The 26,207-nt window shown below is 35.9% G+C and overlaps 2 protein-coding genes across 2 annotated transcripts; one reads left to right on the forward strand and one right to left on the reverse strand.

Moving 5' to 3' along the window:
• Window positions 1-500: 500 nt before the first annotated feature.
• LOC118039575 (uncharacterized) lies at window positions 501-4,707 on the reverse strand. The gene is made up of 5 exons (XM_035046351.2): window positions 4,466-4,707; window positions 4,215-4,357; window positions 4,004-4,133; window positions 2,123-2,314; window positions 501-978 (listed from the first exon to the last, which is right to left on the reverse strand). Exons 1-5 carry the CDS (start codon window positions 4,637-4,639, stop codon window positions 769-771), a joined length of 849 nt encoding a protein of 282 aa, XP_034902242.1. The 5' UTR covers window positions 4,640-4,707; the 3' UTR covers window positions 501-768.
• Window positions 4,708-9,419: 4,712 nt separating this feature from the next.
• On the forward strand, window positions 9,420-18,206 carry LOC118039501 (cellulose synthase-like protein H1). The gene is made up of 10 exons (XM_073404453.1): window positions 9,420-9,797; window positions 9,946-10,095; window positions 14,200-14,377; window positions 14,788-14,913; window positions 15,113-15,232; window positions 15,364-15,576; window positions 15,681-15,816; window positions 15,906-16,087; window positions 16,219-16,569; window positions 17,496-18,206. Exons 1-10 carry the CDS (start codon window positions 9,538-9,540, stop codon window positions 18,021-18,023), a joined length of 2,244 nt encoding a protein of 747 aa, XP_073260554.1. The 5' UTR covers window positions 9,420-9,537; the 3' UTR covers window positions 18,024-18,206.
• Window positions 18,207-26,207: the final 8,001 nt, after the last annotated feature.

The following is a 26,207-nucleotide window of genomic DNA, read 5'->3' on the forward strand; positions in this document are numbered from 1 at the left end:
TAATATCATCAAAAACCTCACCCTCTCTTCCCAGAGCCTGTCCATCCAAGAGCTCAAGTTTATTCTATGCTGCTCCTGAACACTATTTATTCAAGAGTCAGAATGTTTTTCTGCGTTTGACAAAAAAGAAGAACGAAAAAACTTCGGAGTTCCTGAAAATTGTTATTAGCATAATTTTTTTAAGAAAATCCATGACTTTATTATAAAAGATACACAATGAAACAGTTTTCTATTCTACTCCTTCAGAAAGCTCGTGTTCGATGAAAATGAGCAATAAGAAGAAAAAGAACCATTCAGATCATTATGTTTCACTATTTTTTATTCGTCCAGGCAATCTATGTATCTGTGCGGGATGATGACAATCAACCAGCAGACAAACCAAATTTATACACTGCATGTTCTCTTGGACTTTATGGAGACAGTGCTTACAGAAAGAGATTTAAGCAGGATTGTTGCATGGAGCATACTGGAAGTCCAGTTTAGAGAAAAAGAGATCTAGAGACATAGAAATCCATGAAACTTAAATTCCAGGCAAGAAACGAGGGTCACAGGAAAGCGAAAGATGTCATACCAAATCACAACAGCAGCTGTTAAAAACAAACTCAATCACTTTACAAACATCACTTGTGCCATTATCAGACTTTCAAAGGAGGGGAGCACACATTATTTATCCCAGACCTTCCAACTTACATCTAGGTAAACATATCAAGCTGCTATTTGCGCTAGATAGCAAGCAGGCAAGATGGATATATCAAACCGACCACTCGATTATGCAGATAAGTAACGAGTCATCCATGTTGTGAATCGGGACCAAGCCAACTCAGCAGAAGCTTCATCCTCGTCAGGCAGCCCCATGCCCTTCCTCCTCTTCACACCTTCTGGAGACCTGTTCATGAAAGCATGTGCATTGCCTGGATAAATGTGCACCTCATATGGAATTCCTGATGCTTTCAGCTTTTCCTCCAGAGCCTTGGCAGCCTAAAATATCAAAATTAATAACAGCATGAGTAGATTTATATTTTATTCTTGGAGGTACCCTGGATCAAATGTAGCTCTAAAAATCAATGTGATAATGTATATACATCAATGATCTATCTATCATCTTGTATGCAATATCCATAGGCTGACAGAGTGTTTCAAGGAAAAATAGCTCTGTAAACAATGTAAATTCAGCAGGAAACCATTTCTATACTACTACACATATATACATATCTAACCTCTGAGCTCAGTGGGGATATTAGAAGAACATATGACAGTTTTTTTTTTTCCAAGCTAAGAACCTCATCAATAATTAAACAAGGTAGTTCATAACTTTGTGATCCATTTTGTAAGATGGGCACATGGAGGTGTTTTCCGAAAACAAAATTAAAAAAAAAAAAAAAAGGAATGAAAGAGAAACAAATCAAGAAAAAAGAGCAGAGGCCATGCTTTGAGATTTTCTCAGGAGATAACTTCAGATGTGTCAAACAGATTTTATTTTAAGTACAATGACAAACTGCAAGCAACAAAATGAGTACACAACCAAGGTCCATTGTTTATAAATTTCCTTTTTCAGTTGACTTGTAAATTTGGTTAATTGCCTGAATTAGATTTAAGGCAACATATTGTCTTGGCCTGACTGCACTCTTGAGGAAAAGAATGCAAAGGAAAAAAATTGGGAAAGACAAAAGATATAGCTCCCTCTTTCAGATGCAAACTTTATTATAATTACAAGGGAGTCAGATGCAAGCTTTCATTGTTCATATGTTGAATTTATCTCAGTAAACGTGTTTCTCCTCGTATTTTATTTTGAAGAAGAGATTCTGTTTTCCTCTTCAAATTTAAAGAATGAAGATTAATAACAGCAAATTCGTTGAAGGTGTCAGTTCTAACGTAATAATATTAATAATCCGAGACACAATTCCCACTTTTAAACGTGTTCAACTACTTGAAGTGCACCTTCAAGCGCTGCAGTTCATGGAGGAATTTAAAGCTGAAAATCTATACATCCAAAGAGGAATATAACAAGTACCATGAGCAGTTTTACTCAAGAGCATCACAGGCAAGGACAAGTTGATAACTATAAAGGAAAACTGAAGCAGATATTAGTCAGCAATGACAAACTCAAAAGAAATTGGCATACCGTAACATCTGAAAAGCCAACAAAATTATCAAGCTCTCCAAAATGAGCCTGAACAGGTGCCTTAGCCTGAGCAGGGTCAGCGAGCTGCGATGAAGGAACACCATAGAATGCAACAACAGCATCAACCTCAGGAACCAGAACAGAGCTTGCAATAGAGAGAGCACCCCCCATGCAAAATCCAGTTACTCCAGCCTATTGCAGAATCACAAGATTATTTAGCATCTTAATTCAATCTTCAGAACTTGCTAAACCAATTAACTTTTCTCATACTTTAGCTATACAAGATAGAATAGATTTGAGAATGAACCAAACCAATTGATGGCAGACTTAAAGAAGCATGACAACATGGTTAACAATTCCACAAACAAAATTGATGGTTTCAGCTTCTTCTAAGTGCAAGTAACAGTTTCAATTCTCTAGGCCACTCTAGCTATAGTTTACGGGAGCAGCTGAAGGAGCAAGTCAAAACCCCAGTATCCCTCCAAAGTTTAAAGGCCCACCAAGACACCATCCTGAGTTCGTGTATTATTTCCTTGAACAAACCTATTGCAGAAACTATTAAATCATAGGATCACTTACTATATAGGACTCAACTCAACTTACCCTCAATCCTAAGCTAAATGTGCTATTGTTATATGCCTCCATACTGTTATGTTTTGGGCCAAATTCTCTGTCAAACACTATGATACTAAATGAGTGTCAAGATCAGCATTTTATGTTTTCAACTTTTCCATCATTGATCCCTGATCTCCCAATATGCCATCATTAAAATCTATCAACATCTAAACTGAAATGCAAAATTAAATTTACATCTCCATGCAAAATCAATCAAACCATTGGCAGGGGGTTTCCTAATCCATCCTCTACCATTAATTTCCTCACATGATCACCAAGACCCCATTTCCCCACACCCGCATTACTATTTGATAACACCAAGCATCCCCAACAATGGTGTGGCTACAATTGAAGTAACCTCCTCCCCACTTCATTCCCCATCTCAACTGCTCCATAAATCTTACAAGCCCCTAAAAGTACCCACAAAACCCAGGCAGGCTCAAAAGGCATTCTTTTTGTAATTTCACTTACTTCTACCAGTAATCCTGTCCTGCCAAGTGATCAATACCCCCCATAATTCCTATTACTATCACCCCAAACTCACTCAACATTTAACTGAAACAACTCCAAACCAATCTCTACTACCATGTTGAGAACACAAACAGGAAGTAAAGCAACAAAAGTAGTGTCATGTGGACACACACCTTCCTCTTTCACCCTCTCAAACATGTCTGGAGCTTGTTTCTATCTACAATTATTAGCAAAAGAAAAAAATCATTCATTCCAACTGCAAATTTCTATAACCGTCAATCCATCAAGAGCTTTGATGGCATGTTCAAACAGCCAACTTTCTGTAAAAATCAACCGAAGCTGTACTCGTAAAAGAAAGAAGTCGCAACTACTTGTTTCCTAATTATACACACACACACACACACACACCCATCTATTCATTTCCTGTATAAATACCTCCTCCATCTCAATTAGACATGAAGACATATCAGTAACACAAGCTGCTTCACTGGTTTACAAAATGACTCTCCACACCATCAGGTAACATACGCTGCCCACAAATCCTAATTCCATGAATAGCACTAGTGAACAAGATCACATAACGCTTAGGCGTACTTTTGAAAGACCACATTACCCTATATCCAACAATTTGACAAAAATTTCAACCAAACATTTTATGGGCATTAACCAAGTCACCATTTTTTTAGTACAGAGTTAAAAAACGAAGGAATGATCCAAAAGGGCAGTTTTGATAAGTTGTAGCAAGAAGTGGAATTGAGAGGAAGACGACGACGACGATGATGATGATATTAATACCTTGTTTGAACCATTTGTCTTGAGCCAATTAACCGAAGCCTGGATATCCTTGACAGCACCTTGCCAATCAAGACCATCCATCAAGTGCTGAGCTTCAGCAACGTCCAATCCGACCTTTCCTCGATACAAACTGAACAAATGATATATCCCTTGAATTCAACTAGCATTTGTAAAGCGAGAGAGAGAGAGAGATTTATCTATGGGTACATACTCTGGAATAAGGGCCTTGAATCCAGGGCCAAGTTGGGAGATTTTGACAGCATGGTTCTTGATCTCGAAATCGACACCCCACCACTCTTGAAGTACAACAATACCAGGAGCATCTTCTTTCCCAACAACATATGCATCAAATGTCTGATCACCCAATCAAACAATAAATACCAACCATTTTGTAATGAAATAACAGATTGACAGCCATAATCTAATTTTTTTATTAAAAAAAACAAAGAGTGACTAACTGACAGTATCGTCTCTCTGGATTTGGATTTTCTTGAAAGGTTGAGATGCAGAGCCGGCCATTGCACGAACTTGAAAGCGTGAACCGGAGATGGAGAAGGGATTTCTTCTGGCGGCGGCGAAGATTCTGGAAGCTGATGATGATGGATCTGAGATCACTCTGCCTGCGAACAGTAACATACTCTTTATTAATATTCTCTCCTCTTATCATTACTCTCCACTCCACTGGGTTTTTTTTTTTTTTTTTTTTTTTTTATGAATCTGACCCTTTTCCCCATTTTTCTGTGTTAAAGACGGTGTCGGTTTGCTAAAAGTAAGGAAAATCATTCCTGTTTTTTTTTTTTTCCTCCAAATGGAGAGGTAAGGAGTCAGTTGCAATGTAGCCAAGAGTCAAGGGACATGATCATGAATATATAGCGGAGATGTTCTCCTTTTAAAGATTTTGTTTTCCCAGTTAACCATGGCAAAATAGTTTCCTTTTTTTTTTTTTTAATAGTAAGTGATGAAGATAATGCTAAAATTCTAGATAGTCTTTTTTTAAATAGTTTTTTAATTTAAAAAATATATTAAAATAAATTATTTTAGATTTTTTATTTTAAATATCAGCACATTAAAATTATTCAAAAAAATTAAGCTATATTAATTTAATATTTTTTAAACCAAAAACACTTTTAAAAAATAACTAAAAACAAGAAAAAACACTATTAGACACCCTATAAAAACGTGTCCTGTTTTTATATTATATTAATATAAAATAAATTTTAAAAATAAAAAAAATATTATTATAATAATTTTTTAAAAAAATTATTAAAAAAAAAAAAAAAAACACTATCATAGTACAAAATACAAATGCTACCTCAGAAGCCATGTTCGTTTCTGTACCACCCACTTTGCTTTAGCACAATCACTCAGTTAATTATTGTAGTTTAAAGTTTAAACACTATGAGATAGATGTGTTTGCCTGACACATGATTCTCTTCGTTTTTAAAAGAAAAAGAAAGCAAGAAATCATGACAAACATTTTTATTTTTATTTTTTATTTTGATAATAAAAGGTATTTTTAAATAGTTTGTGTTTAGTATATGTTTGATATTATTTTAATATACTAATATAAAAAATAAATTTTAAAAAATAAAAAATATATATTATAATAAATTTCTAAAAAAATTATTTTAATCGTAATTACAAATACCATCTTAGAAGTCATGTTCATTGTTTCTGTACCACCCCACTATGCTTTAGCACAAGCACTCCATCAATTATTGATCAATTATTGCACTTTAAACATTATGAGATAGATGTGTTTGCGTGACACATGATTCTTCTTCTTTAAAAAAAAAAAAAAAAAAACAAATCATGATAAATATTTTTATTTTTATTTTTTAATTTGATAATAAAATGTTTTTTTAAATAATTTGTGTTTTAGTATATGTTTGATATTATAATATTTTTTGTAATTGTAATTTAAAAAAAAAATAAGAAAAACACTTTCGTTGTGGTTTTTTTAAAAATAAATTTTTACATATAAAATAAAATGAAAAATAAGAATTATTTTAGCATTTATAATATCAAAGATTTAAAATTTAATTATGTGTATGGTGTAGTGTAGACAACTGACACAATTTAATTAACTAAATGTTTTTTTCTATATTGTTGTGTAAAAAAAAGGTGATTTGTTTTTCAAAACAGAAGGTTACTTATTTAATTTAAAATAAAATAACATAATATTTTATCAAATAAGATTATCATACCAAAAATCCCAATTCAACATTTTATTATTTAATTTTTTTTCTAATCAAAATTCTATATTACAACTCTTTTAGACTAATTAAGTACCGCCAAAAACATCTTAGGATTTGCTAAATAAGAAGAGTTATACTAAATAAGAAATTTAAATCAATTTTAATAAATATTAACTTCTAAACCTTATTTCATGGGCTTTTCTAACCTCATATTGCTTTGAAATTTAACTACACAGGTAATATAGCTTCTAGAATCTCTTAAAAAAAAAATTAGCCTTGTCGAAAGATTGAAAATTCTATCTTTTTGCAGGGGTTCATTGGTATAAATCGGTCTTTTAACTTTTTAAAGCATAGTGAAATAATAAAACTATCTCTAAGAGAATTTTTTTAAAAAAAAGTGTCCAAAAACATTTTTATATTTTCATTTTTTAAAGCAAAATAAAATGATTAATTTATCCTTTAAAATAAAAAAATAATAATTAATTAGAGTCTAGGGTGTTTATGTTTTTTCAACCTAATTTTTTTTTATTGTAACCAAGTTAAATAAAAAATGATTTGATAATTTAATAAATATAAATATTATTTAAAATAAAAGTGATAGATGCATGCAATGCACTTGTCAGTGTGCTGGTTGTTATCATCAAGGTTGTTAAAATCGTGTTTTGACTCGTAAAATCGTACGATTTTACGAGTCAAAACATGCATTACGGGTTGAATCGCTTGAAAAAATTGAAAATGGGTAAAATCGGGTTGAAATCGAGTAAAATCGCAAAAATCGGATGAAATCGCGTAAAATCACGATTTCAGGACCGATTTTACGATTTTAACAAAATAAAGCCCCGAAACAAAATTCCCTCTCTTGGACAGCTGTCAGATGCCTATTGGATTATTCCTGCACAGTCACGGACTATTACCCCTCATTTTACACCCAAAAAAGAAAGAAAGAAAAAGACTGAGAGAGACTAGCAGAAAAAGAGGGGCTTGATGAATTTACCGAGATCGGAGGATTCGAGGACTGAAGGTTTAAGATGAGAGTGGAACCAGCAGAGAGAGAATTTGGAGCATCGGCGATTCGGGCTCCCATTGATTAGAGTAAAAACAAAAAACCCCAAGATGATCAGACAGTGAGGAGAAGAGCAAAAGCTTCGTGGGCACGATTTGCTTTCCCTCGCGGCAATGGCCTGGTTGAGCCCTTGTTTGGGTCCGCGACCAAGAGAACAGCAACACGACAGCGAAAAGCAGCAGAGCACGCCATTCTTCCAAGGGCTACAAGTCTTCACTGCTCATGGAAGCTTAAGCGGCTAAGTATAATTTGTTTGATTTCCCATTTCTGTAGCTGTCACTAAATTTTAATTCTGATTATGATGCTATAGATTGTGTAGAAGCCTTAACTTTCTTTGAAGATCAAAACCCATCAATCAATCAGCCTTTAGTTTTGTTATCTGGATTTTGATATCAATCCATCATGATGAGAGACGGCAAGTTAAAACAATCTTGCTATGTGCCTTCTTCATCAGCAGAAGTAATAGGGAACAACTTCGCTTGATGTTGTGCTGTGTTTGCGCAACAAAGTGCAGAGGGTCTTTTTACTCTCCTTTCTGGTTCAGTTTTCTGGTTTCAGAATTAATTGGATTGAATTAATAAGGTGAAAATTAGACTGAAAATTGTTGAATTTGACTGAATTTAATGTCATTTCAGTATTATAGAACTGAATTAATTAGATGAATTGTTATGTATGAATTTTTATTTAAAGCATGAATTTTTTTTTATGTATTTTAAAATTCTTTACGATTTTACGATCCGTTTTTACGATCCAAGTTTGTAAACAGCTTTCCATGCCGTGTTAAAATCGCGATTTTAACAACCTTGGTTATCATGTCTTTCAGAAAAATTATAAGTGGGTGTGCTGGTTGTTATCATGTCTTTCAAACAAATTATAAGTGGGTGTTTAGCAGCCACACAGTAGATTCTATGGTAGCATTCAAATAATTTTGGTGGCCTCTCCATTCTTAAATTATGTGTGTGTAGCTAATGGACCTCTAATTTAGTGTCGATGGATTTTTATTTTTTATTTTTTCTTTCTTTATTTCTTTTCCTTAATTTCCACGCTTGACAACCTAAATTTTAAAAGTAACCCTTCAATTTATCTTTTATTTATATTTGGTTCTTATTTTTATTACTATTTGTTTATTTCAAATAAATTATAAAATTGGATTTTTTTTCAATTGCATCCTCTTTTAAATTCTTCTTCTGTTATTTTTGTTGTAATTCTTTTGATTGCTATTTTTTTTTATTTGAGATAATTTTTAAAATTAATTTTTTATGATTTCATCATCTTTTAGTTTTTTTTTCCTATCAGATTTGATCCTCGTTTTTTTTATTTGTTTTTACCTTGGCAAAATTCTTAAATTGTTTTTTTTTTGTTTCATTATTCAATATTAAATTGGTTTGGAATAAAGTTTCTTAATTGAATTCGGGTCTAAGATTTCACGAATTGAGAGTTTGGAAGATTAACCAAGTTTTAGGAGATTAACCAGGTTTGCTTGTTTTTTTTTCTAGCTCATATTTTTTTTAGTTTCATCCTTCAACATTTATTTAATTGGAGATTAAAATTTGTTATTTTTTTATTTTTTCTTTAAGGATTTTTTATTGATTTGAAAATAACTCAATTTATCTCAAAAAAATTTTATTTGTTATTCTTTGTTAAATTTAGTTTTTTTAAAAGAAATTTTGTTTTTGAATCAAGTTAAATTAATTGATTAAATATAAGTATAAAATGTTTAATTCATGATATTTTATTTGGTTTGCATTTTAGTCATTACTTTGACAATACATATGGCTTTTTTCATTGTCATCATGCAATTTTTCACATTAAAACCTTCTTGATAAGTTTTTTCTTTTTACAGTGGAGCAGTGTCCATGGAGTGATGTAAGCCTTTGACAAACTTTTTTATCTCTCCTTTCAAGTATGATACTTATAGGTTATTTTTTATGGTGAATTATTATCTATTTCTTTATTTGTTTTATCTATTATTGATATTTTGTTTAATTATATTATTAAATTAACCAAGTGATTTAAATATCAAAATTTTCTTATTTTTTAAAAAACATGGTAACTGCTAAATATTTTTTTTTATATTAAAAAAATTTAATCAGTTCTGCAATATAGTACTGTAACCTATCTCAGTTTATCCCATATCATGAAGTGAATAATTCCACTCCACAGGGAGACCACATGGTCAGAATTGCCAGACACGCACTATATACGTGCGTGTAACTGTGTTCATCATACAACAGTGTAGCCAGTCCATAATCCCAACTCCAGTTCCATCTTCAATGGCCAATGCAATCTCTCCGCCAGATTTATTCCAGAAAGTTGCTCTTAAATACCCTATACACAGAGCCTTCGACATTACCATCTTCTTCCTTCTCGCATCTCTCCTCGTTTATCGTCTTCTCTATCTCAGCAACCATGGATTTGCTTGGGTTCTCGCTCTCCTATGTGAGTCATGCTTTACCTTCATCTGGGTTGTCACTATCAATTGCAAATGGAATCCAGTGGAATACAAAACATACCCAGAACGACTTTCACAGAAGTAACACTCTTTCTCATAGTAACATGCCATTTATAATTATAATCTTGCCATGCTAATTACTCCTTTCTTTCAAGTATACGCATATAATATAAAACCTTAGGTTCTAAACTATATTGCTGTCATTTTGTTTCTCTTTGAAATTTTCTAGGGCACAAGATCTTCCTCCTGTGGATATGTTTGTGACAAGTGCAGACCCGGTGCTAGAACCGCCAATACTCACTGTAAACACAGTCATATCCTTATTGGCAGTTGACTATCCAGCAGATAAACTAGCTTGCTATGTATCGGATGATTGTTGCTCCCTGTTGAATTAAACTCAACCTCTAGATGGTCAAGGAAGGCAACCACCAGCTGCCACCGACCAGCCACCAACCGACCAGCCGCCAGCCACCAGCCGCAGCCGCCAGCCGCCCCCACAGCTGCCACAGCCGCCAGCCGCCTTCACACTTGAAGGTTGAATTTTCTTGTTTTGATTTCGTGTATAAATAGAGTGCCCAGCTTATGTTATATGTGTGGAGAGAATTGAGAGGAACACTTGAAAGAGAATAGAGAGAGAGAGGGTGTGTAATTGTTTAAGCTTTTGTGTTGTATTGTAAGCTTCGGTTTTGTGTAATAAAACAGTGTGTTTTATCCCCTCTGAGTGTTTCAAAGCCACCACCAGTGGTTTCTCCCACCAACAATTGGTATCAGAGCCCCGTTCATCGGAAAACAGAAGTGTTTTGGGGTATATCCGAATTTTCAAAATTGTCAAAAACAAGTTTTGATCATTCCACAGTGTAGATCTCATCAAGACGAACTCACTGCCGCAAAACTCAGCCAACTCGGAGTCCGGGGTAGCACACACGCGCCGCCTGAAGATTCTGCCCAGAAGACCACGCGCAGCCACGCGCGCCAGAGGTTGAAGACGACTGACGTGCACGCGCGCCATATTCAAGCCGCGCCGAGCCGTTCACGCCGAGTCCTAGCCGAGTCCAGCCGCGCCGCACTCCGCGCCGAGCCGAGCCGCTTTAAAGCCTCAGCCGAGCCGAAGGAATATTCCCCAGAATATTCCCCGAATATTCCACAGAATATTCCCGGTTCAACCCAGCGAACCGCCCGCCGTACAGAATTGGTGTTTTGACCGGTTCACCCACTTTCTGACCCGATTTCAACAAAGTCAGACCGGTTCCCTACTATTTGGACCATTCCGGATCTATCTACAGTGTCCGTTTGTCCAAATTCGGCTTCCAAAGAGGTGATATAGTCATTCCAAAAGCAAAATGACTACAGAAGGTACACATACACTCATCCCGAAGCTGACTAAAGACAACTATGATAGTTGGTGCATCAGATTGAAGGCATTTCTTGGGTCACAAGAGTGTTTGGATATTGTACAAACTGGTTATGATGAACCAGAGTCCAAAGAAAGAGAAGATGCTTTACAAGAGGCACAAAAGCAAGCTTTGAAAGTCAACAGAAAGAAGGACAACAAAGCCAAGACCATCATCTACCAAGGTCTTGATGAAGATACGTTCGAGATCATAGCTTCCGCTGAAACGTCACATGATATATGGGAGGCTCTCCAACAGAAATACAAAGGTGCTGACAGAATCAAGAAGATTCGTCTTCAATCTTTGCGAGGTGAATTTGAGTTATTGCAAATGAAGTCCTCGGAGTCTATTTCTGATTATCACACAAGGATTATGGTGATAGTCAACCAGATGAGGAGAAATGGAGAAGCCATCATCGATGCTCGAATTACTGAGAAAATTTTGAGATCCCTAGATCCAAAATTTGATTTTGTTGTTGTCGCAATTGAAGAGTCCAAAGATGTGGACAAGTTGACGGTTGATGAGCTTATGAGTTCTTTGCAAGCTCATGAGCAGAAGATTGTAAAGCGAAATGGAGATAAGGCAATTGAGCATGCCTTACAAGCAAAGCTGTCTCTCAAGGACAGATATGAGCAAGGGGAGACTTCATCAAGTGGCTACACCACTCAAGGAGGAAGTCAACAATCTAGAGGAGGATTCCAGAGATTCCAAGGAAGAGGTTCTTGGAATACAAGCTTTAGAGGAAGAGGTGGTAGAAACACCACTAGAGGAGGCCGAGGACAACAAGCATTCACTCCTAGAGGAAGAGGAGGCGGTTACAATAACCGTGACAAGAGGAATATCAAATGTTATAGTTGCAATCAATTTGGGCACTATAGCACTGAATGCAGAAGAAAAGCTCCGTTAGAGATACGTGAGCAAGCCAACTTTGCAGAAAAGGATGACAGAGAAGAAACTGCATTTCTTGTCCAACAAGGACTTGATAAGAAAAAGGAGGACATATGGTATCTAGATACTGGAGCCAGCAATCACATGTGCGGCTACCGAGAGTTATTTAGTAATCTAGATGAGACCAAGCAAGGTCTAGTTACTTTTGAGATACCACAAAGGTTCCATTCAAAGGTAAAGGCAACATCCCAGTCAAGATGAAGAATGGCGATTCCAGCTACATCGCCGATGTGTATTATGTCCCAGCCATAAAACAGAACCTATCAGCTTAGGTCAACTTTTTGGAGAGAGCTATACTTTTTTACTCGGAGAATTGTCATCTGGCAATTAGAGACAACAATTGGAGATTAATGGCCTATGTGAAAATGTCCAAGAATAGGATGTTTCCTTTGAACATCCAGTATGATGCAACAAGGTGTTTGAGCGCCATCACCAACAGTGAAGAATGGTTTTGGCACCTGAGACTTGGACATCTGAATTTCACGAGTTTGAAGATGCTAGCAAGCAAGAAGATGGTCAAAGGTTTGCCTCACATTGATCATCCAGATGAAGTCTGTGAGAGTTGTGTCCTCAGCAAACATCACAGATCCAGTTTTGCCAAAGAAGTCAACTGGAGAGCAAAGAGGCCACTGGAGTTAGTACACACAGATGTGTGTGGCCCAATTACGCCTATGTCGACTGGACAAAATAGGTACTTCCTCACTTTTACTGATGATTTTAGTAGAAAGACGTGGATATACTTTCTGAAGAGGAAGTCAGAAGTATTCAATTGTTTTAAAGATTTTAAAGCAATTGTGGAGAAGCAAACTGGTTACACGATCAGAACCATAAGATCTGATCAAGGAGGAGAATATACAGCCAACGACTTTGAAGCCTATTGTACACAACAAGGCATCAGACATCAGACGACGCCAGCTTATACACCACAGCTGAACGGTGTAGCAGAAAGGAAGAATCGCACGATTCTTGACATGGCTAGAAGTTTGCTCAAAGCAAAGAAGCTGCCCAAGCAATACTGGGCTGAAGCTGTATCATGTGCAGTGTATCTGTTGAATCGCTGCCCAACCAGAAGTTTGCAAGGAGTTACTCCAGAAGAAGCATGGAGTGGTCACAAACCAAGTGTTACTCATCTACGAGTCTTTGGTTGTGTGGCATATGCAAAGATCCCAGATGCAAGAAGGAGAAAGCTCGATGATAAGAGCGAGAAATGCATCTTTGTCGGATATGGTGAAAGAAGGATGGGATACAGACTGTATAATCTCATCACAAAGAAGGTGATTACGAGTAGAGATGTTATCTTTGAAGAAGATAAATCTTGGGCATGGAATGATGATCAAGAAGCAGTCAGATGGATCAACACTGATTTGATCCTTGAAGGTGAAGAAGTACCAACAGTACTTGTAGAGGAACCGATTGTGCCAGCAGCTGAACCACAAAGTCCAGTGTTTATACCAGCAGTTGAACCACAAAGTCCGGTACACAGTTTTCCTGTATTCAACAGGAGGAACACACCAGGAGCATCATCATCAACACCACCATCAGCATCCTCGTCAGAAGGACCAAGAAAGATGCGGAATCTTGAAGAGTTGTATGATACCACTCAGGTCATGGAAGATACAACTCTGTTTTGTTTCCATGCAGATAAGGACCCACCAGAAAAGAAGAAAGCAATAGGTGTCAAAAGGGTCTACAAGCAGAGAGAAGGCATTGAAGAGAGAAGTGTTCATGCTTGGCATGATATCTCTCGATTGAGTTTAAAGGGGAGATTTGTTGAATTAAACTCAACCTCTAGATGGTCAAGGAAGGCAACCACCAGCTGCCACCGACCAGCCACCAACCGACCAGCCGCCAGCCACCAGCCGCAGCCGCCAGCCGCCCCCACAGCTGCCACAGCCGCCAGCCGCCTTCACACTTGAAGGTTGAATTTTCTTGTTTTGATTTCGTGTATAAATAGAGTGCCCAGCTTATGTTATATGTGTGGAGAGAATTGAGAGGAACACTTGAAAGAGAATAGAGAGAGAGAGGGTGTGTAATTGTTTAAGCTTTTGTGTTGTATTGTAAGCTTCGGTTTTGTGTAATAAAACAGTGTGTTTTATCCCCTCTGAGTGTTTCAAAGCCACCACCAGTGGTTTCTCCCACCAACACTCCCCTATAACCTACTATTCTCTTGTTGAAGCATCCAAGTTTGCTAAGATTTGGGTTCCATTTTGCAAGAAGTATAACATTCAAACTAGAGCTCCTTTCAGATACTTTTCCGGTGAGCTCATTTTAACCGGCAGTTGTAATTCGTTGGAATTCCAGCAAGAATACAACAAGATGAAGGTAATTTTCAATTTGCGAAGTAATTAATCTTATCTCTCAGTATTTGTTTCTCTTTTTTGCTAGAGTACCCACCACCCAGCACAACTTTATCTACTTCATTAATTGAGCTTCATATACAAATTGAAGAGTGTACTGAATTAGTAGAGATGACATGAATGTTTTAGGGAATAAAAATGTCGTGTACATAAAAATAAATACAATAATTAATTATATCAAAATTAATACAATCAATTTCTGTATGTAGCTTAATTTTAATATGCATTGCACCTAGGAATGCCATTTAGAAATTCTTGTGGGTGTAAATAATGTTTATATATATATATGAAGTGGCGGTAAGATAATAGAACAAAATTTAAGTGGTTGGACTGACTACAAATGGTACAAAAATGTTTTGTTTTCATGCTTGGTAGGATGAGTATGAGGAGCTTGCCTCCAAAATCAAAGATGCAGTCGAAAAATCCATGGAGTGGGATCTAATCGGTGATTTTGCCATCTTCTCGAATATGGAGCGCAAAAACCATCCGACTATAATCAAGGTTCACGCATTACAAGGCATATGTTGATGATAATGGTTATCACTACTGCTATTATTATTTTGTTTTTAGGTGCTCTCTTTATATATATATATATGATGCTCTTTTTACATGGTAATTTTTTCCTTTTTTTTTTTTTTTTTTCCAAGTTTCTCAATCTTGAACGTGCAATCCTTGCTAATTTTTGAGAAATTTCTTGTAGGTTATGAGGGATCAGAATGAGGCTGGACTTTCAGAAGCGTTGCCGCATTTAATTTACGTATCAAGAGAGAAGAGGCCAGAGCATCCGCATCGCTATAAAGCAGGTGCCATGAACGTCTTAGTAAGTTTTTTTTTCTTTTCAAAATCACAGTTTTTGCATTCAGTGTATTGGCAATCCTCCCAGCCTATAATTGTTAATTAACTCGCCGTTATGGTCAGGATTTATTTATTTTTTTATTTCATGATAAACAGACCAGAGTCTCTGGATTGATGACAAATGCTCCATTCATGTTGAACGTGGACTGCGACATGTTTGTCAACAATCCACAGATTTTTCTCCATGCAATGTGTCTGTTGCTTGGATCCAAGAATGAAAGGGAAAGCGGGTTTGTTCAGTGTCCACAATATTTCTATGATGGACCCAAGGACGATCCATTTGGGAACCAGTTAGTGGTTGAGCACAAAGTAAGTGCGTCCAAATACATAAAAAGTTGCAAAAACTCTCTCTCAACTTGACGAAGAAGAGTAATATTGGTCATTAATTGGCTTTGAATGTTTGAACTGGTTAGTACTTGGGGAAGGGAGCAGCTGGGATTCAAGGACCTTTTTATGGAGGAACAGGATGTTTTCACAGAAGAAAAGTCATTTATGGTTCATGTCCCGATGACGTAGGAAATCAAGCAAAACGTCTCACTCCAGTTCATGGTAATCCTTACTATATAGCAATTACTCCTTCTCTTCTGTTTCAACTATCATCGATCGATCACACCCTTTCTTCTTCCTTTATGAACAAGGTGGTTTATCATACAAGGAGCAGCTAAGAATATTTGGCGATTCAAAGGAGTTTCTCAGATCAGCTGCTCATGCACTACAAGGGAAGGAAAATATTAGACCTAAAAATCTTCCAACCTTAGTTGAGGCAGCACACCAGGTTGCTGGTTGTGGCTACGAGTACGGTACTAGCTGGGGCACGGAGGTTAGTACTGGGAACAAAAATCCAAGGGTTTAATTGCTAAATATGTATCATTTTTCATGCTTGGAAAAGCTTTTTTCCCCTCCCCGTAATCTATAATGATTGACTGGTAGTGGTGGCGAGTTATATCTCAGGTGGGTTGGCAATATGGATCCGCCACAGAAGACGTCCTCACCGGATTAATGATCCATGCTAGGGGCTGGAGGTCCCTTTTTTGCACACCGGATCCTCGTGCCTTTCTGGGTTGCGCCCCTCGGGGCGGACCGATCTCGATGACCCAGCAAAAGAGGTGGGCAACAGGTTTGCTTGAAATATTGATAAGCAGAAGAAGCCCCATTGTTGCCACAGTTACTGCCAGACTCCAGTTCAGACAGTGTTTGATGTATCTCCTGTTCCTTACTTGGGGGTTACGCTCTGTTCCTGAGCTTTGCTACGCTGTGTTGCCAGCTTATTGTACCATCACCAACTCCAGATTCCTGCCCGAGGTGAGCAAAAAAACAGAAGTGATCACTTTACAGCTGTTCTTTCCTGCGCGCTCAGTTGACACCTGTCAATTGACCTGGCAACAAGGACTTTTCAAGTCATTAAAGTAGTCCTATCTCTTACAGCTAATGTACGATCGCTTGTCCTGTAAAATTGATTTTAAAAATAAAATTTATATTAATTTTAATATACTTTTAAATAAATAAATTTTTAAAAATAATAATTATCATAATACTAAACAAAACCTTAACCATATAAAAAAAATTAATGGATGGTATCATGGCCTCGTATCCAAATTTGAGGCTAGCGACCGAGATAAGTATTTTTTTTCCTGTTTAATTTTTTTGTCAAATTTAAAAGTATGATTATTATTATTTTTTAAAATATTTTTTATTTAAAAATATATTAAAATAATATTTTTTTATTTTTAAAAAATTATTTTTAATATTAGTACATCAAAATAATCTAAAAATATCAAAAAATAATTTTAAAGAAAAAAAAATAAAAAAAATTTAAATTTTTTCAAAAACACTTTTAATACACAAAAATAAACAAGGTTTTGCAATGAATAACTGATTGATAATTTTGCGTTTCAAAAATATTGTTTAAAAAAAGTTAATTTTTATTTTATTTTTATATTTTTAAATTAATTTTTTTAAATATTTTCATATTATTTTTCATTTTAAATATTATTTCAATATATTTTTAATTAAAAAAAAAAACACCCTACAATTACACAATTTCATGTTAAAAAATGAGGCCAGCAATGACGACGTCCAAAATAATTATTCTTTTTAAGTTTTACATATAGAGAAATATAGCTGTCCTCATTCTTTGTTCCCTTTTCCCACTTTAATATTTAGTTCATATATATACATGTCAATTTAGCATTCCTCCTTCTAAAACTTGAAAATGGATATGAATGCAGGTGCATGAGCCAGCCATATATATTTACACGGCCCTTCTCCTGAGTTACGTCATCTACACTCTAATGGAGTACCTTGAAACTGGATTGTCAATCCGTGCATGGTGGAATAACCAAAGGATGGCAAGAATAAATGCAATGAACGCATGGTTCTTTGGATTTATAAGTGTAATCTTGAAGGTTCTAAGAATATCAGACGCAGCTTTTGAAGTTACACAGAAAGACCAATCTTCGAGTAATGACGGCGGTGAAGGCAGGTTCACCTTCGATGCTTCGCCGATTTTTGTGCCTGGGACCACCGTTCTGCTGCTGCAACTCACGGCGTTGATCATGGGATTCCGAGGCAGGCAACTGTCAGTTGACGGTGGCTCGGGGCTGGGAGAGATATTGTGTAGCATAATGGTGGTCATGTGCTTCTGGCCATTTCTGAAAGGCCTGTTTGCAAAAGGAAACCATGGGATTCCTCTGTCCACAATATTCAAGTCAGCTTTTTTGGCGTTGTGTTTTGTGCTCTTGGCCAAGCGTGCATGATCAAGGGGTCAAGCCTACTGTGTACCCACAGATGCATCGATTTATGTGTGAAGGAAATGTGGAACTTATCAAGTCGATGGTGTTGAAGGATTGCAAGTTTTTGATGATTTGACTCAACATCTTTTTAATTGAATTTTCTTATCATGTCTTTCCTATAATAAATAAAAATATTGGTTATCTCAAGTGAAGAGAAGTTATCTTCATACAATACAATGTAGGAACTGCAATTCTCTTACAAATGTTATCTTTTAATGACTTTTTAGAATTGTGGCAGAAGTTATTTTTTTAAGATGTATTTTATATTAAAATAAATTAAAATAATAATTTTTTTTATTTTTTAAAAATTATATTTAAAATTTATGTATCAAAAAAATATAAAAAAAATTAATTTTTTGTAAAAAATAAAAATTTTAAATTTTTTATAAAAAAAACAATTTGCATGCTTTTCCAAACATAATTTATGCTGCATGTCCCGATGACATAGGAACAGAAATATTGATCAGCAAAAGAATCCCCATTATTGCCACAATTACTGCCAGACTCCGATTTAGACAGTGTTTGGCGTATCTCTGGATCCTTTTCTGGGGAATAAGCGATCTGCTACGCACTGTTGTCAGCTTATTGTATCATTACCAGCTCGAGTTTCCTGCCCAAGGTGAGCAAAAAGACCTAAATGGTCCCTTTTAATTACGTGCTCTTCTGATTTCTTTCTCTCAATAATTCACTCTTACAGCTGTTCTTTCTTGCAGGATCAGTTGATCACTGTCAATTGGTGGACATATATTTAACGTTTATGGCAACAAACCACATATCCTTTAGGATTTTTCAAGTCATTGAAGAAGTCACCCTTATACATCCATGCTCTATGAAATATAGAGTCATGAATATTTTATTATTCAAATTATATAAAAGATGAAAATTCAAGTGTATGTTTCTCCTCCGCTTGTTTATGCCTTGCTAGATAATTAAATCTCCATTTTCACTTCACAATCTGCTTCAAGAAAAACGATGCTCTCTTCTTCTTCTTCTTCTTCCTCGTCTTCTTCTTCTCTGTTGAAGAATATTTGATCTCTTTATAAAGTAAATATTAGCTAGAAGTAGCAACATCACAGTTGTACCTCTTGAGAAGATTCAAGAGTGATGCTCTGGTTGATGGGTCTGGGATACAGTACCAACAACCAAGCCGGATCATTGAAGTTTTTTGTGAAAACTCATTTTGCACTTGAAGCCTAGGAGGATGGTGGAGGCACAAACATGGGCAACAAGGAGAATCAGCAGCAACCTAAGAATAATCAAGTTATTGGAGATGGCACCACCGTGTCAACCACCACCAATGACCAAGTTCTTGACATATATTCTTCATTAAGGTACTTGTCTGTGTCTTTTAAACAAGTTATTTGGGCAACCACACCATTTTTTACTGCTATTTTTGCCTTCTTGATAACATGCAAGAAAGAATCTGCTGCGGTTTATTGTGCACCTTTGCCTGTGGTTTTAGGGACCAGTAATAGTGAGCCTATGTTTCATTTTTTGGGTTCTTGGTCTGTTCAACTGCTGGACGTGCTTTGAAATTTGTAGTTCGAGGGATTATGTTACATCAGAAGCTGAGAAATATTCTAGGCGAGAGTTGCCAAAACCGGCGAACCACTTCTTCCTTCCCTCTCTGCAGCTCCACGGCTAGAGAGTGCTACAGTACTCGCTATATATTTATAGTGAGTACTGTTGACAAAGCCAAAGTAGAGAGCTCTTCGGATAGCATCAATGCTGCGGGAAAAACATGTATTTGCTAGTTATTATAGCTAAAGAGCTTAATTAGAGAGAAACAATGTGGATGCTCTTAGCATCATGGGAAGTAGCTAGTGACCATGGTGTCATGCAGGTCCAAAATTGAGGCTAGCAACGACGGCGTCGAATTTAGAGATGCCCCCACCCCACCCCCTACCAAGTCTAGATTAAATCCAATCCATGAAAACCGCATCATTTCTTAAAAATAAAGAAGCAATTAAGAGAGAAGGCACAGACGAAAACGGATATATATGAGAGAAAAATCCAATGAAATGTATTAAAAAATAAAAAGATTACAATAATTTTATCTCACTTGCACATAAAACCAGATCTTTTATTTATTCAAGTACAATCTATCAAGTTAAATTCTACCGAATTCTCAAACGAAGAAAATCATTACTCTTTTAAGTTTTTACGTACGTGTAGATAGATAGATAGATCGATAGATAGACATGTTCATTCTTTGCTCATTTTCCAAACTTGAAAATGGATATGAATGCAGGTCCATGAGCCAGCCATATATATTTATGTGGCACTTTTCCTGTGTTATGTCATTTACACTCTAATAGAGTACCTTGAAACTGGATTGTGATCAATCCGTGCATGGTGGAATAACCACAGGATGGCAAGAATAAATACAATGAATGCATGGTTATTTGGAGTTGTAAGTGTAATGTTGAAGGTTTTAAGAATATCAGATACAGTTTTTGAAGTTACACTGAAAGACCAATCTTCGAGTAATGATGGCAGGTTCACCTTCTATGCTTCACTACTTTTTGTCACAACAAGAATTCACAGTTTCACCGACGGAAATATTCTATCGGTCTGTAATTGATATTACGTCGGTAAAATATTTACCGATTAAATTACTGACGGAATAAGTCCATCGGCATACCTTTCGTTGGTGATTACCCATTCCGTCGCTATATCGGTCGGTAAAACAAAAAAATCATTTACTGACCGTTTTACAGATGAAATTTGCGCGCAAAAAAAAAATAATTCCCCGCTTCAATAATACCAACAGATTGTTATTCCGTCAGTGATATCACAATTCACCGACGATTAATTTTTGTCGGTAACTTAATCGGTGAATTGTTGAAATACTGACAAAATATACCGTCTGTAAATTCGTCAGTAAGTTATAATACCGACGGATTAATGTCGTTGGTAAATCTATTGGTGAGTCATGAAAACACCGACCGAATTTATCCGTCTGGAAATTTGTCGGTGATGGTCGCGGCTACTGTCTAATGCCGACGGATTTATTTCGTTGGTAAATCCCTTTGTAATTTTTTTTTTATATAATTATTTAGAATACATAATATAAAATGATATAAATTAATGGTAATGAAAACCAATTATGCAAATAAAATTTATATTAAGCATCAAAAACAAAAAAATGAAAGATAAATATTCATTACAAAATGAAATGTTTCAAAAAAACATTAAATGAAATTTTAAATGTAAATAATGTTTATCAAAAATTAATATAAAAGGAGGATGAGGAGGATCCGGAGGCTGGCTGTTATGCGGCCAACTTGGATTGGGTGCACATGTTTCACCTTGTGACATATTTATGACCATTTGACGAAGCTTTTCATAGGCCGCTCTTTGTTGTGCAGATTCTATTGTGTATTGTTCTTTGAGTTGTGTGTACGCCTCTGATTGGTGGTCGCACCTTTGCTGCAAGGCCACGAACTCCTTAGATTGAGAGCTCGATACTGATTGGGAGCTCCTGACGGTTGAAGCAGTATGAGTCGTCCGTAAGTTGTCGGCCCCAGTGTTGGAGAGCCCGTAAACCCGATTCTTATCGGGTCCACTTGACGATACAGCCTCCATCCACAAATCCGGATCGAATTCCGGATGGGTCGAAAGATCGTCCCCGTATGTCTCCCTCAACTGATTATTATAGGTCTCCTGAAAATAAAAAAAGTAATCATCATATTCAATTCAATAAACATAATAATAACTTACAAAATAAAATGGTTGAATAAACATACCACAAAATGTTGAGCGCGGCTGTCAACGAACTGTTGCACCCCCTTTTGGCGGTCTTGACTCCGCACGTGCGTCTCCACAAACAGCTCCATAGGGCTCAGCTCACGTCCAAGAGACGTAGCCTATAATGAAAAAAATTTATTAACAACAAATTAATTGAACGATATATTTTATTTAAATTAATCTTACCATCCGTTTCGCATGTGCAGCAAACGGAACGGAGCCGCCGGTGTGCGTTGTCACTGAGTCATGAATTGGCCGATTCCGGTTGCCAGCACCGGACTGTGAGCGTCGTGTGAACCGTTCAGATGTCACGTGCTCAAGATAGTGCGGCCATATATCCTCCGGGATGTATATCGGTTTGAAATCCCTCCAAACCGCAACATTGTTCCAGCCTTGGAACCCCCTATCCCTCGCAGTTTTTTTTGGGCTTCGTATCAAAAATCACGCAACCTACTTAACGCAATAAAAAATTACATTTCGAAACATAAATTTTTTTGTAAAAAAAAGTTGTATTGTTTTCGATGTTACCTAGTTGCCGCGTGATTTTCCCACACCTTCCTCACAACATTGTTATGTTCTTCGTTCCAGTAGAATCAATTGTGTATAAAAAATAATTTTTAAAAATGTTAATAATTTATTTATAATTATATTAAGAATTTATTAGAAATAAGCTGAAAATTATACATTAACACGAACCTCAAATCTGGAAAACCATGCATTGATTTGAGGCATCCATGCATAATGTCTGGATATCTGACTCCATTGAAACAATGAAATCTCCATCGACGCTTTAAACGCCGATGATATTACTCGGGCGGCCTCAATGTTTTGTGAACCTGAAAAGAATTGAAATTAATTAAATAGTGACTTCATAAATTTGTTTTTTTTTTAAATTAAAACCTTAACAAACTTACATTGAAAGAATTGTGCCTCGTACTTGCGGGTCCATCGATTTCGCTGCGAAGGCACGCCGCTTCTGCAACATGAAACATCGCTTGACGACGCAAGTGGTGTAGGTGCCTCTTCTTTAGAGGCACCTAAGGAAATGTCTTCGTCGCTGCTAGACGAACTAGATGCGACCGTACGTGCAGCTCTGGTTTTCATTCTCTGCCATCTAACCAATTTTATATAAATAATTATATAATTTTTTATAGGGGATTTGTGGATTTGGGTAGTATCTAAGTATAGGGGAGAATTTTTTTTAACATTTCAATTGAATTATATAATTATTTATATAAAATTGATTAGATGCAGAGAATGAAAACCAGAGCTGCACGTACGGTCGCATATAGTTCGTCTAGCAGCGACGAAGACATTTCCTTAGGTGCCTTTCAAGAAGAGGCAGTTACACCACTTGCGTCGTCAACTGATGCTGCCTCTTCCAGCGATGTTTCAAGTCGCAGAAGCGGCGTGCCTTCGCAGCGAAATCGATGGACCCGCAAGTACGAGGCATAATGGAAGGATGATCTTTCAATGTAAGTTTGTTAAGGTTTTAATTTAAAAAAAAAAAATTTATGAAGTCACTATTTAATTAATTTCAATTCTTTTCAGGTTCACAAACATTGAGGCCACCCGAGTAATATCATCGGCGTTTAAAGCGTCGATGGAGATTTCATTGTTTCAATGGAGTCAGATATCCAGACATTATGCATGGATGCCTCAAATCAATGCATGGTTTTCCAGATTTGAGGTTCGTGTTAATATATAATTTTCAGCTTATTTCTAATAAATTCTTAATATAATTATAAATAAATTATTAACATTTTTTAAAAAATTATTTTTTATACACAATTGATTCTACTGGAACGAAGAACATAACAATGTTGTGAGGAGGGTGTGGGAAAATCACGCGGCAACTAGGTAACATCGAAAACAATACAACTTTTTTTTACAAAAAAATTTATGTTTCGAAATGTAATTTTTTATTGCGTTAAGTAGGTTGCGTGATTTTTGGTACGAAGCCCAAAAAAAACTGCGAGGGATAGGGGGTTCCAAGGCTTGAACAATGTTGCGGTTTGGAGGGATTTCAAACCGATATACATCCCGGAGGATATATGGCCGCACTATCTTGAGCACGTGACATTTGAACGGTTCACACGACGCTCACAGTCCGGTGCTGGCAACCGGAATCGGCCAATTCATGGCTCGGTGACAACGCACACCGGCGGCTCCGTTCCGTTTGCTGCACATGCGAAACGGATGGTAAGATTAATTTAAATAAAATATATCGTTCAATTAATTTGTTGTTAATAAATTTTTTTCATTATAGGCTACGTCTCTTGGATGTGAGCTGAGCCCTATGGAGCTGTTTGTGGAGACGCACGTGCGGAGTCAAGACCGCCAAAAGGGGGTGCAACAGTTCGTTGACAGCCGCGCTCAACATTTTGTGGTATGTTTATTCAACCATTTTATTTTGTAAGTTATTATTATGTTTATTGAATTGAATATGATGATTACTTTTTTTATTTTCAGGAGACCTATAATAATCAGTTGAGGGAGACATACGGGGACGATCCTTCGACCCATCCGGAATTCGATCCGGATTTGTGGATGGAGGCTGTATCGTCAAGTGGACCCGATAAGAATCGGGTTTACGGGCTCTCCAACACTAGGGCCGACAACTTGCGGACGACTCATACTGCTTCAACCGTCAGGAGCTCCCAATCAGTATCGACCTCCCAATCTAAGGAGTTCGTGGCTTTGCAGCAAAGGTGCCACCACCAATCAGAGGCGTACACACAACTCAAAGAACAATACACAATAGAATCTGCACAACAAAGAGCGGCCTATGAAGAGCTTCGTCAAATGGTCATAAACATGTCACAAGGTGAAACATGTGCACCCAATCCAAGTTGGCCGCATAACAGCCAGCCTCCTGATCCTCCTTTTATATTAATTTTTGATAAACATTATTTACATTTAAAATTTCATTTAATGTTTTTTTGAAACATTTCATTTTGTAATGACTATTATTTATCTTTCATTTTTTGTTTTTAATGCTTAATATAAATTTTATTTGCATAATTGGTTTTTATTACCATTAATTTATATCATTTTATATTATGTATTCTAAATAATTATAAAGAAAAAAATTACAAAGGGATTTACCGACGGAATAAATCCGTCGACATTAGACAGTAGCCGCGACCATCACCGACAAATTTCCAGACGCATAAATTCGGTCGGTGTTTTCATGACTCACCAACAGATTTACCAACGGCATTAATCCGTCGGTATTATAACTTACCGATGAATTTACAGACGGTATATTCTGTCGGTATTTCAACAATTCACCAACTAAGTTACTGACGGAAATTAACCGTAGGTGAATTGTGATATCACCGACGGAATAACAATTCGTCGGTATTATTGAAGCGGGAAATTTTTTTTTTTTTGGCGCACAAATTTCGTCTGTAAAACCGTCGATAAATGGTTTTTTTTGTTTTTCCGACCGATATAGCGATGAAATGGGTAATCACTGACGAAAGGTAAGCCAACGGACTTATTCTGTCGATAAATATTTTACCGACGTAATATCAATCACAGACCGACGGAATATTTTCGTCGGTAAAACTGTGAATTCTTGTTGTGTCCTAGCTCTAATATGAAACAACTAGAAACCAAAAAAACATAAAGTAATTAAACAAAAAGTTAGAATTAAAGCATAGAATAAAAATAACAAGAAAAATAATAAAATCAATAGGACCAATAAGGCTCAAAATATAATTATAAAAGATCTAACGATCTGTTTTACGATGCAATAGTTGATTTAGCAAAAATTACCTGTAAAATTACCTATCAAAAGTTAAGCTCGATTAATGGTCGGATCTCTTGTTATTATATTTTTAAAGAGCAAACCTAATGTGACTATTCTAGAATTTTTCATAAACTTGGACTTATCTCACTTATTCATAAAAAAACATAAATTTGAACTTGTTCCACTAATCCACAAAAATATTTATTAGCTTATCAACATCTTGAATACTCATAATCCTCATTGTTTACAAGTTTGGCTACATCATATACTAAAATAAAAATACTGATATTTGAAAGTGAAATTATCTTGATACATTGTAGGAACTGCAATTAACTTGTAAATTTTAATAGTGTTTTGGTATTGTGGTAGTTGTTTTCAAAAATGTTTTTCGTTTGGAAATATATCAAAATAATATTTTTGTTATAATTTTTTTATAATTTTATTTTTTATATCAACACATCAAAATAATCAAAAAAACATAAAAAAAATTAATTTAAAATAGAAAAAATTATTTTTTTTTCAAAACCAAGATTTCTTGACAAAAATAAATACCTAGTTGTTTTTTTATTTTATCATTAATTTGACTGAGTCAACATGTTCAAACTTTGTCTGTCACAAAATCTTCTTAAAGAATTTCATAT

This window comes from Populus alba, chromosome 14, assembly GCF_005239225.2.
Source record: "Populus alba chromosome 14, ASM523922v2, whole genome shotgun sequence".
Taxonomy (NCBI): Eukaryota; Viridiplantae; Streptophyta; class Magnoliopsida; order Malpighiales; family Salicaceae; genus Populus; species Populus alba.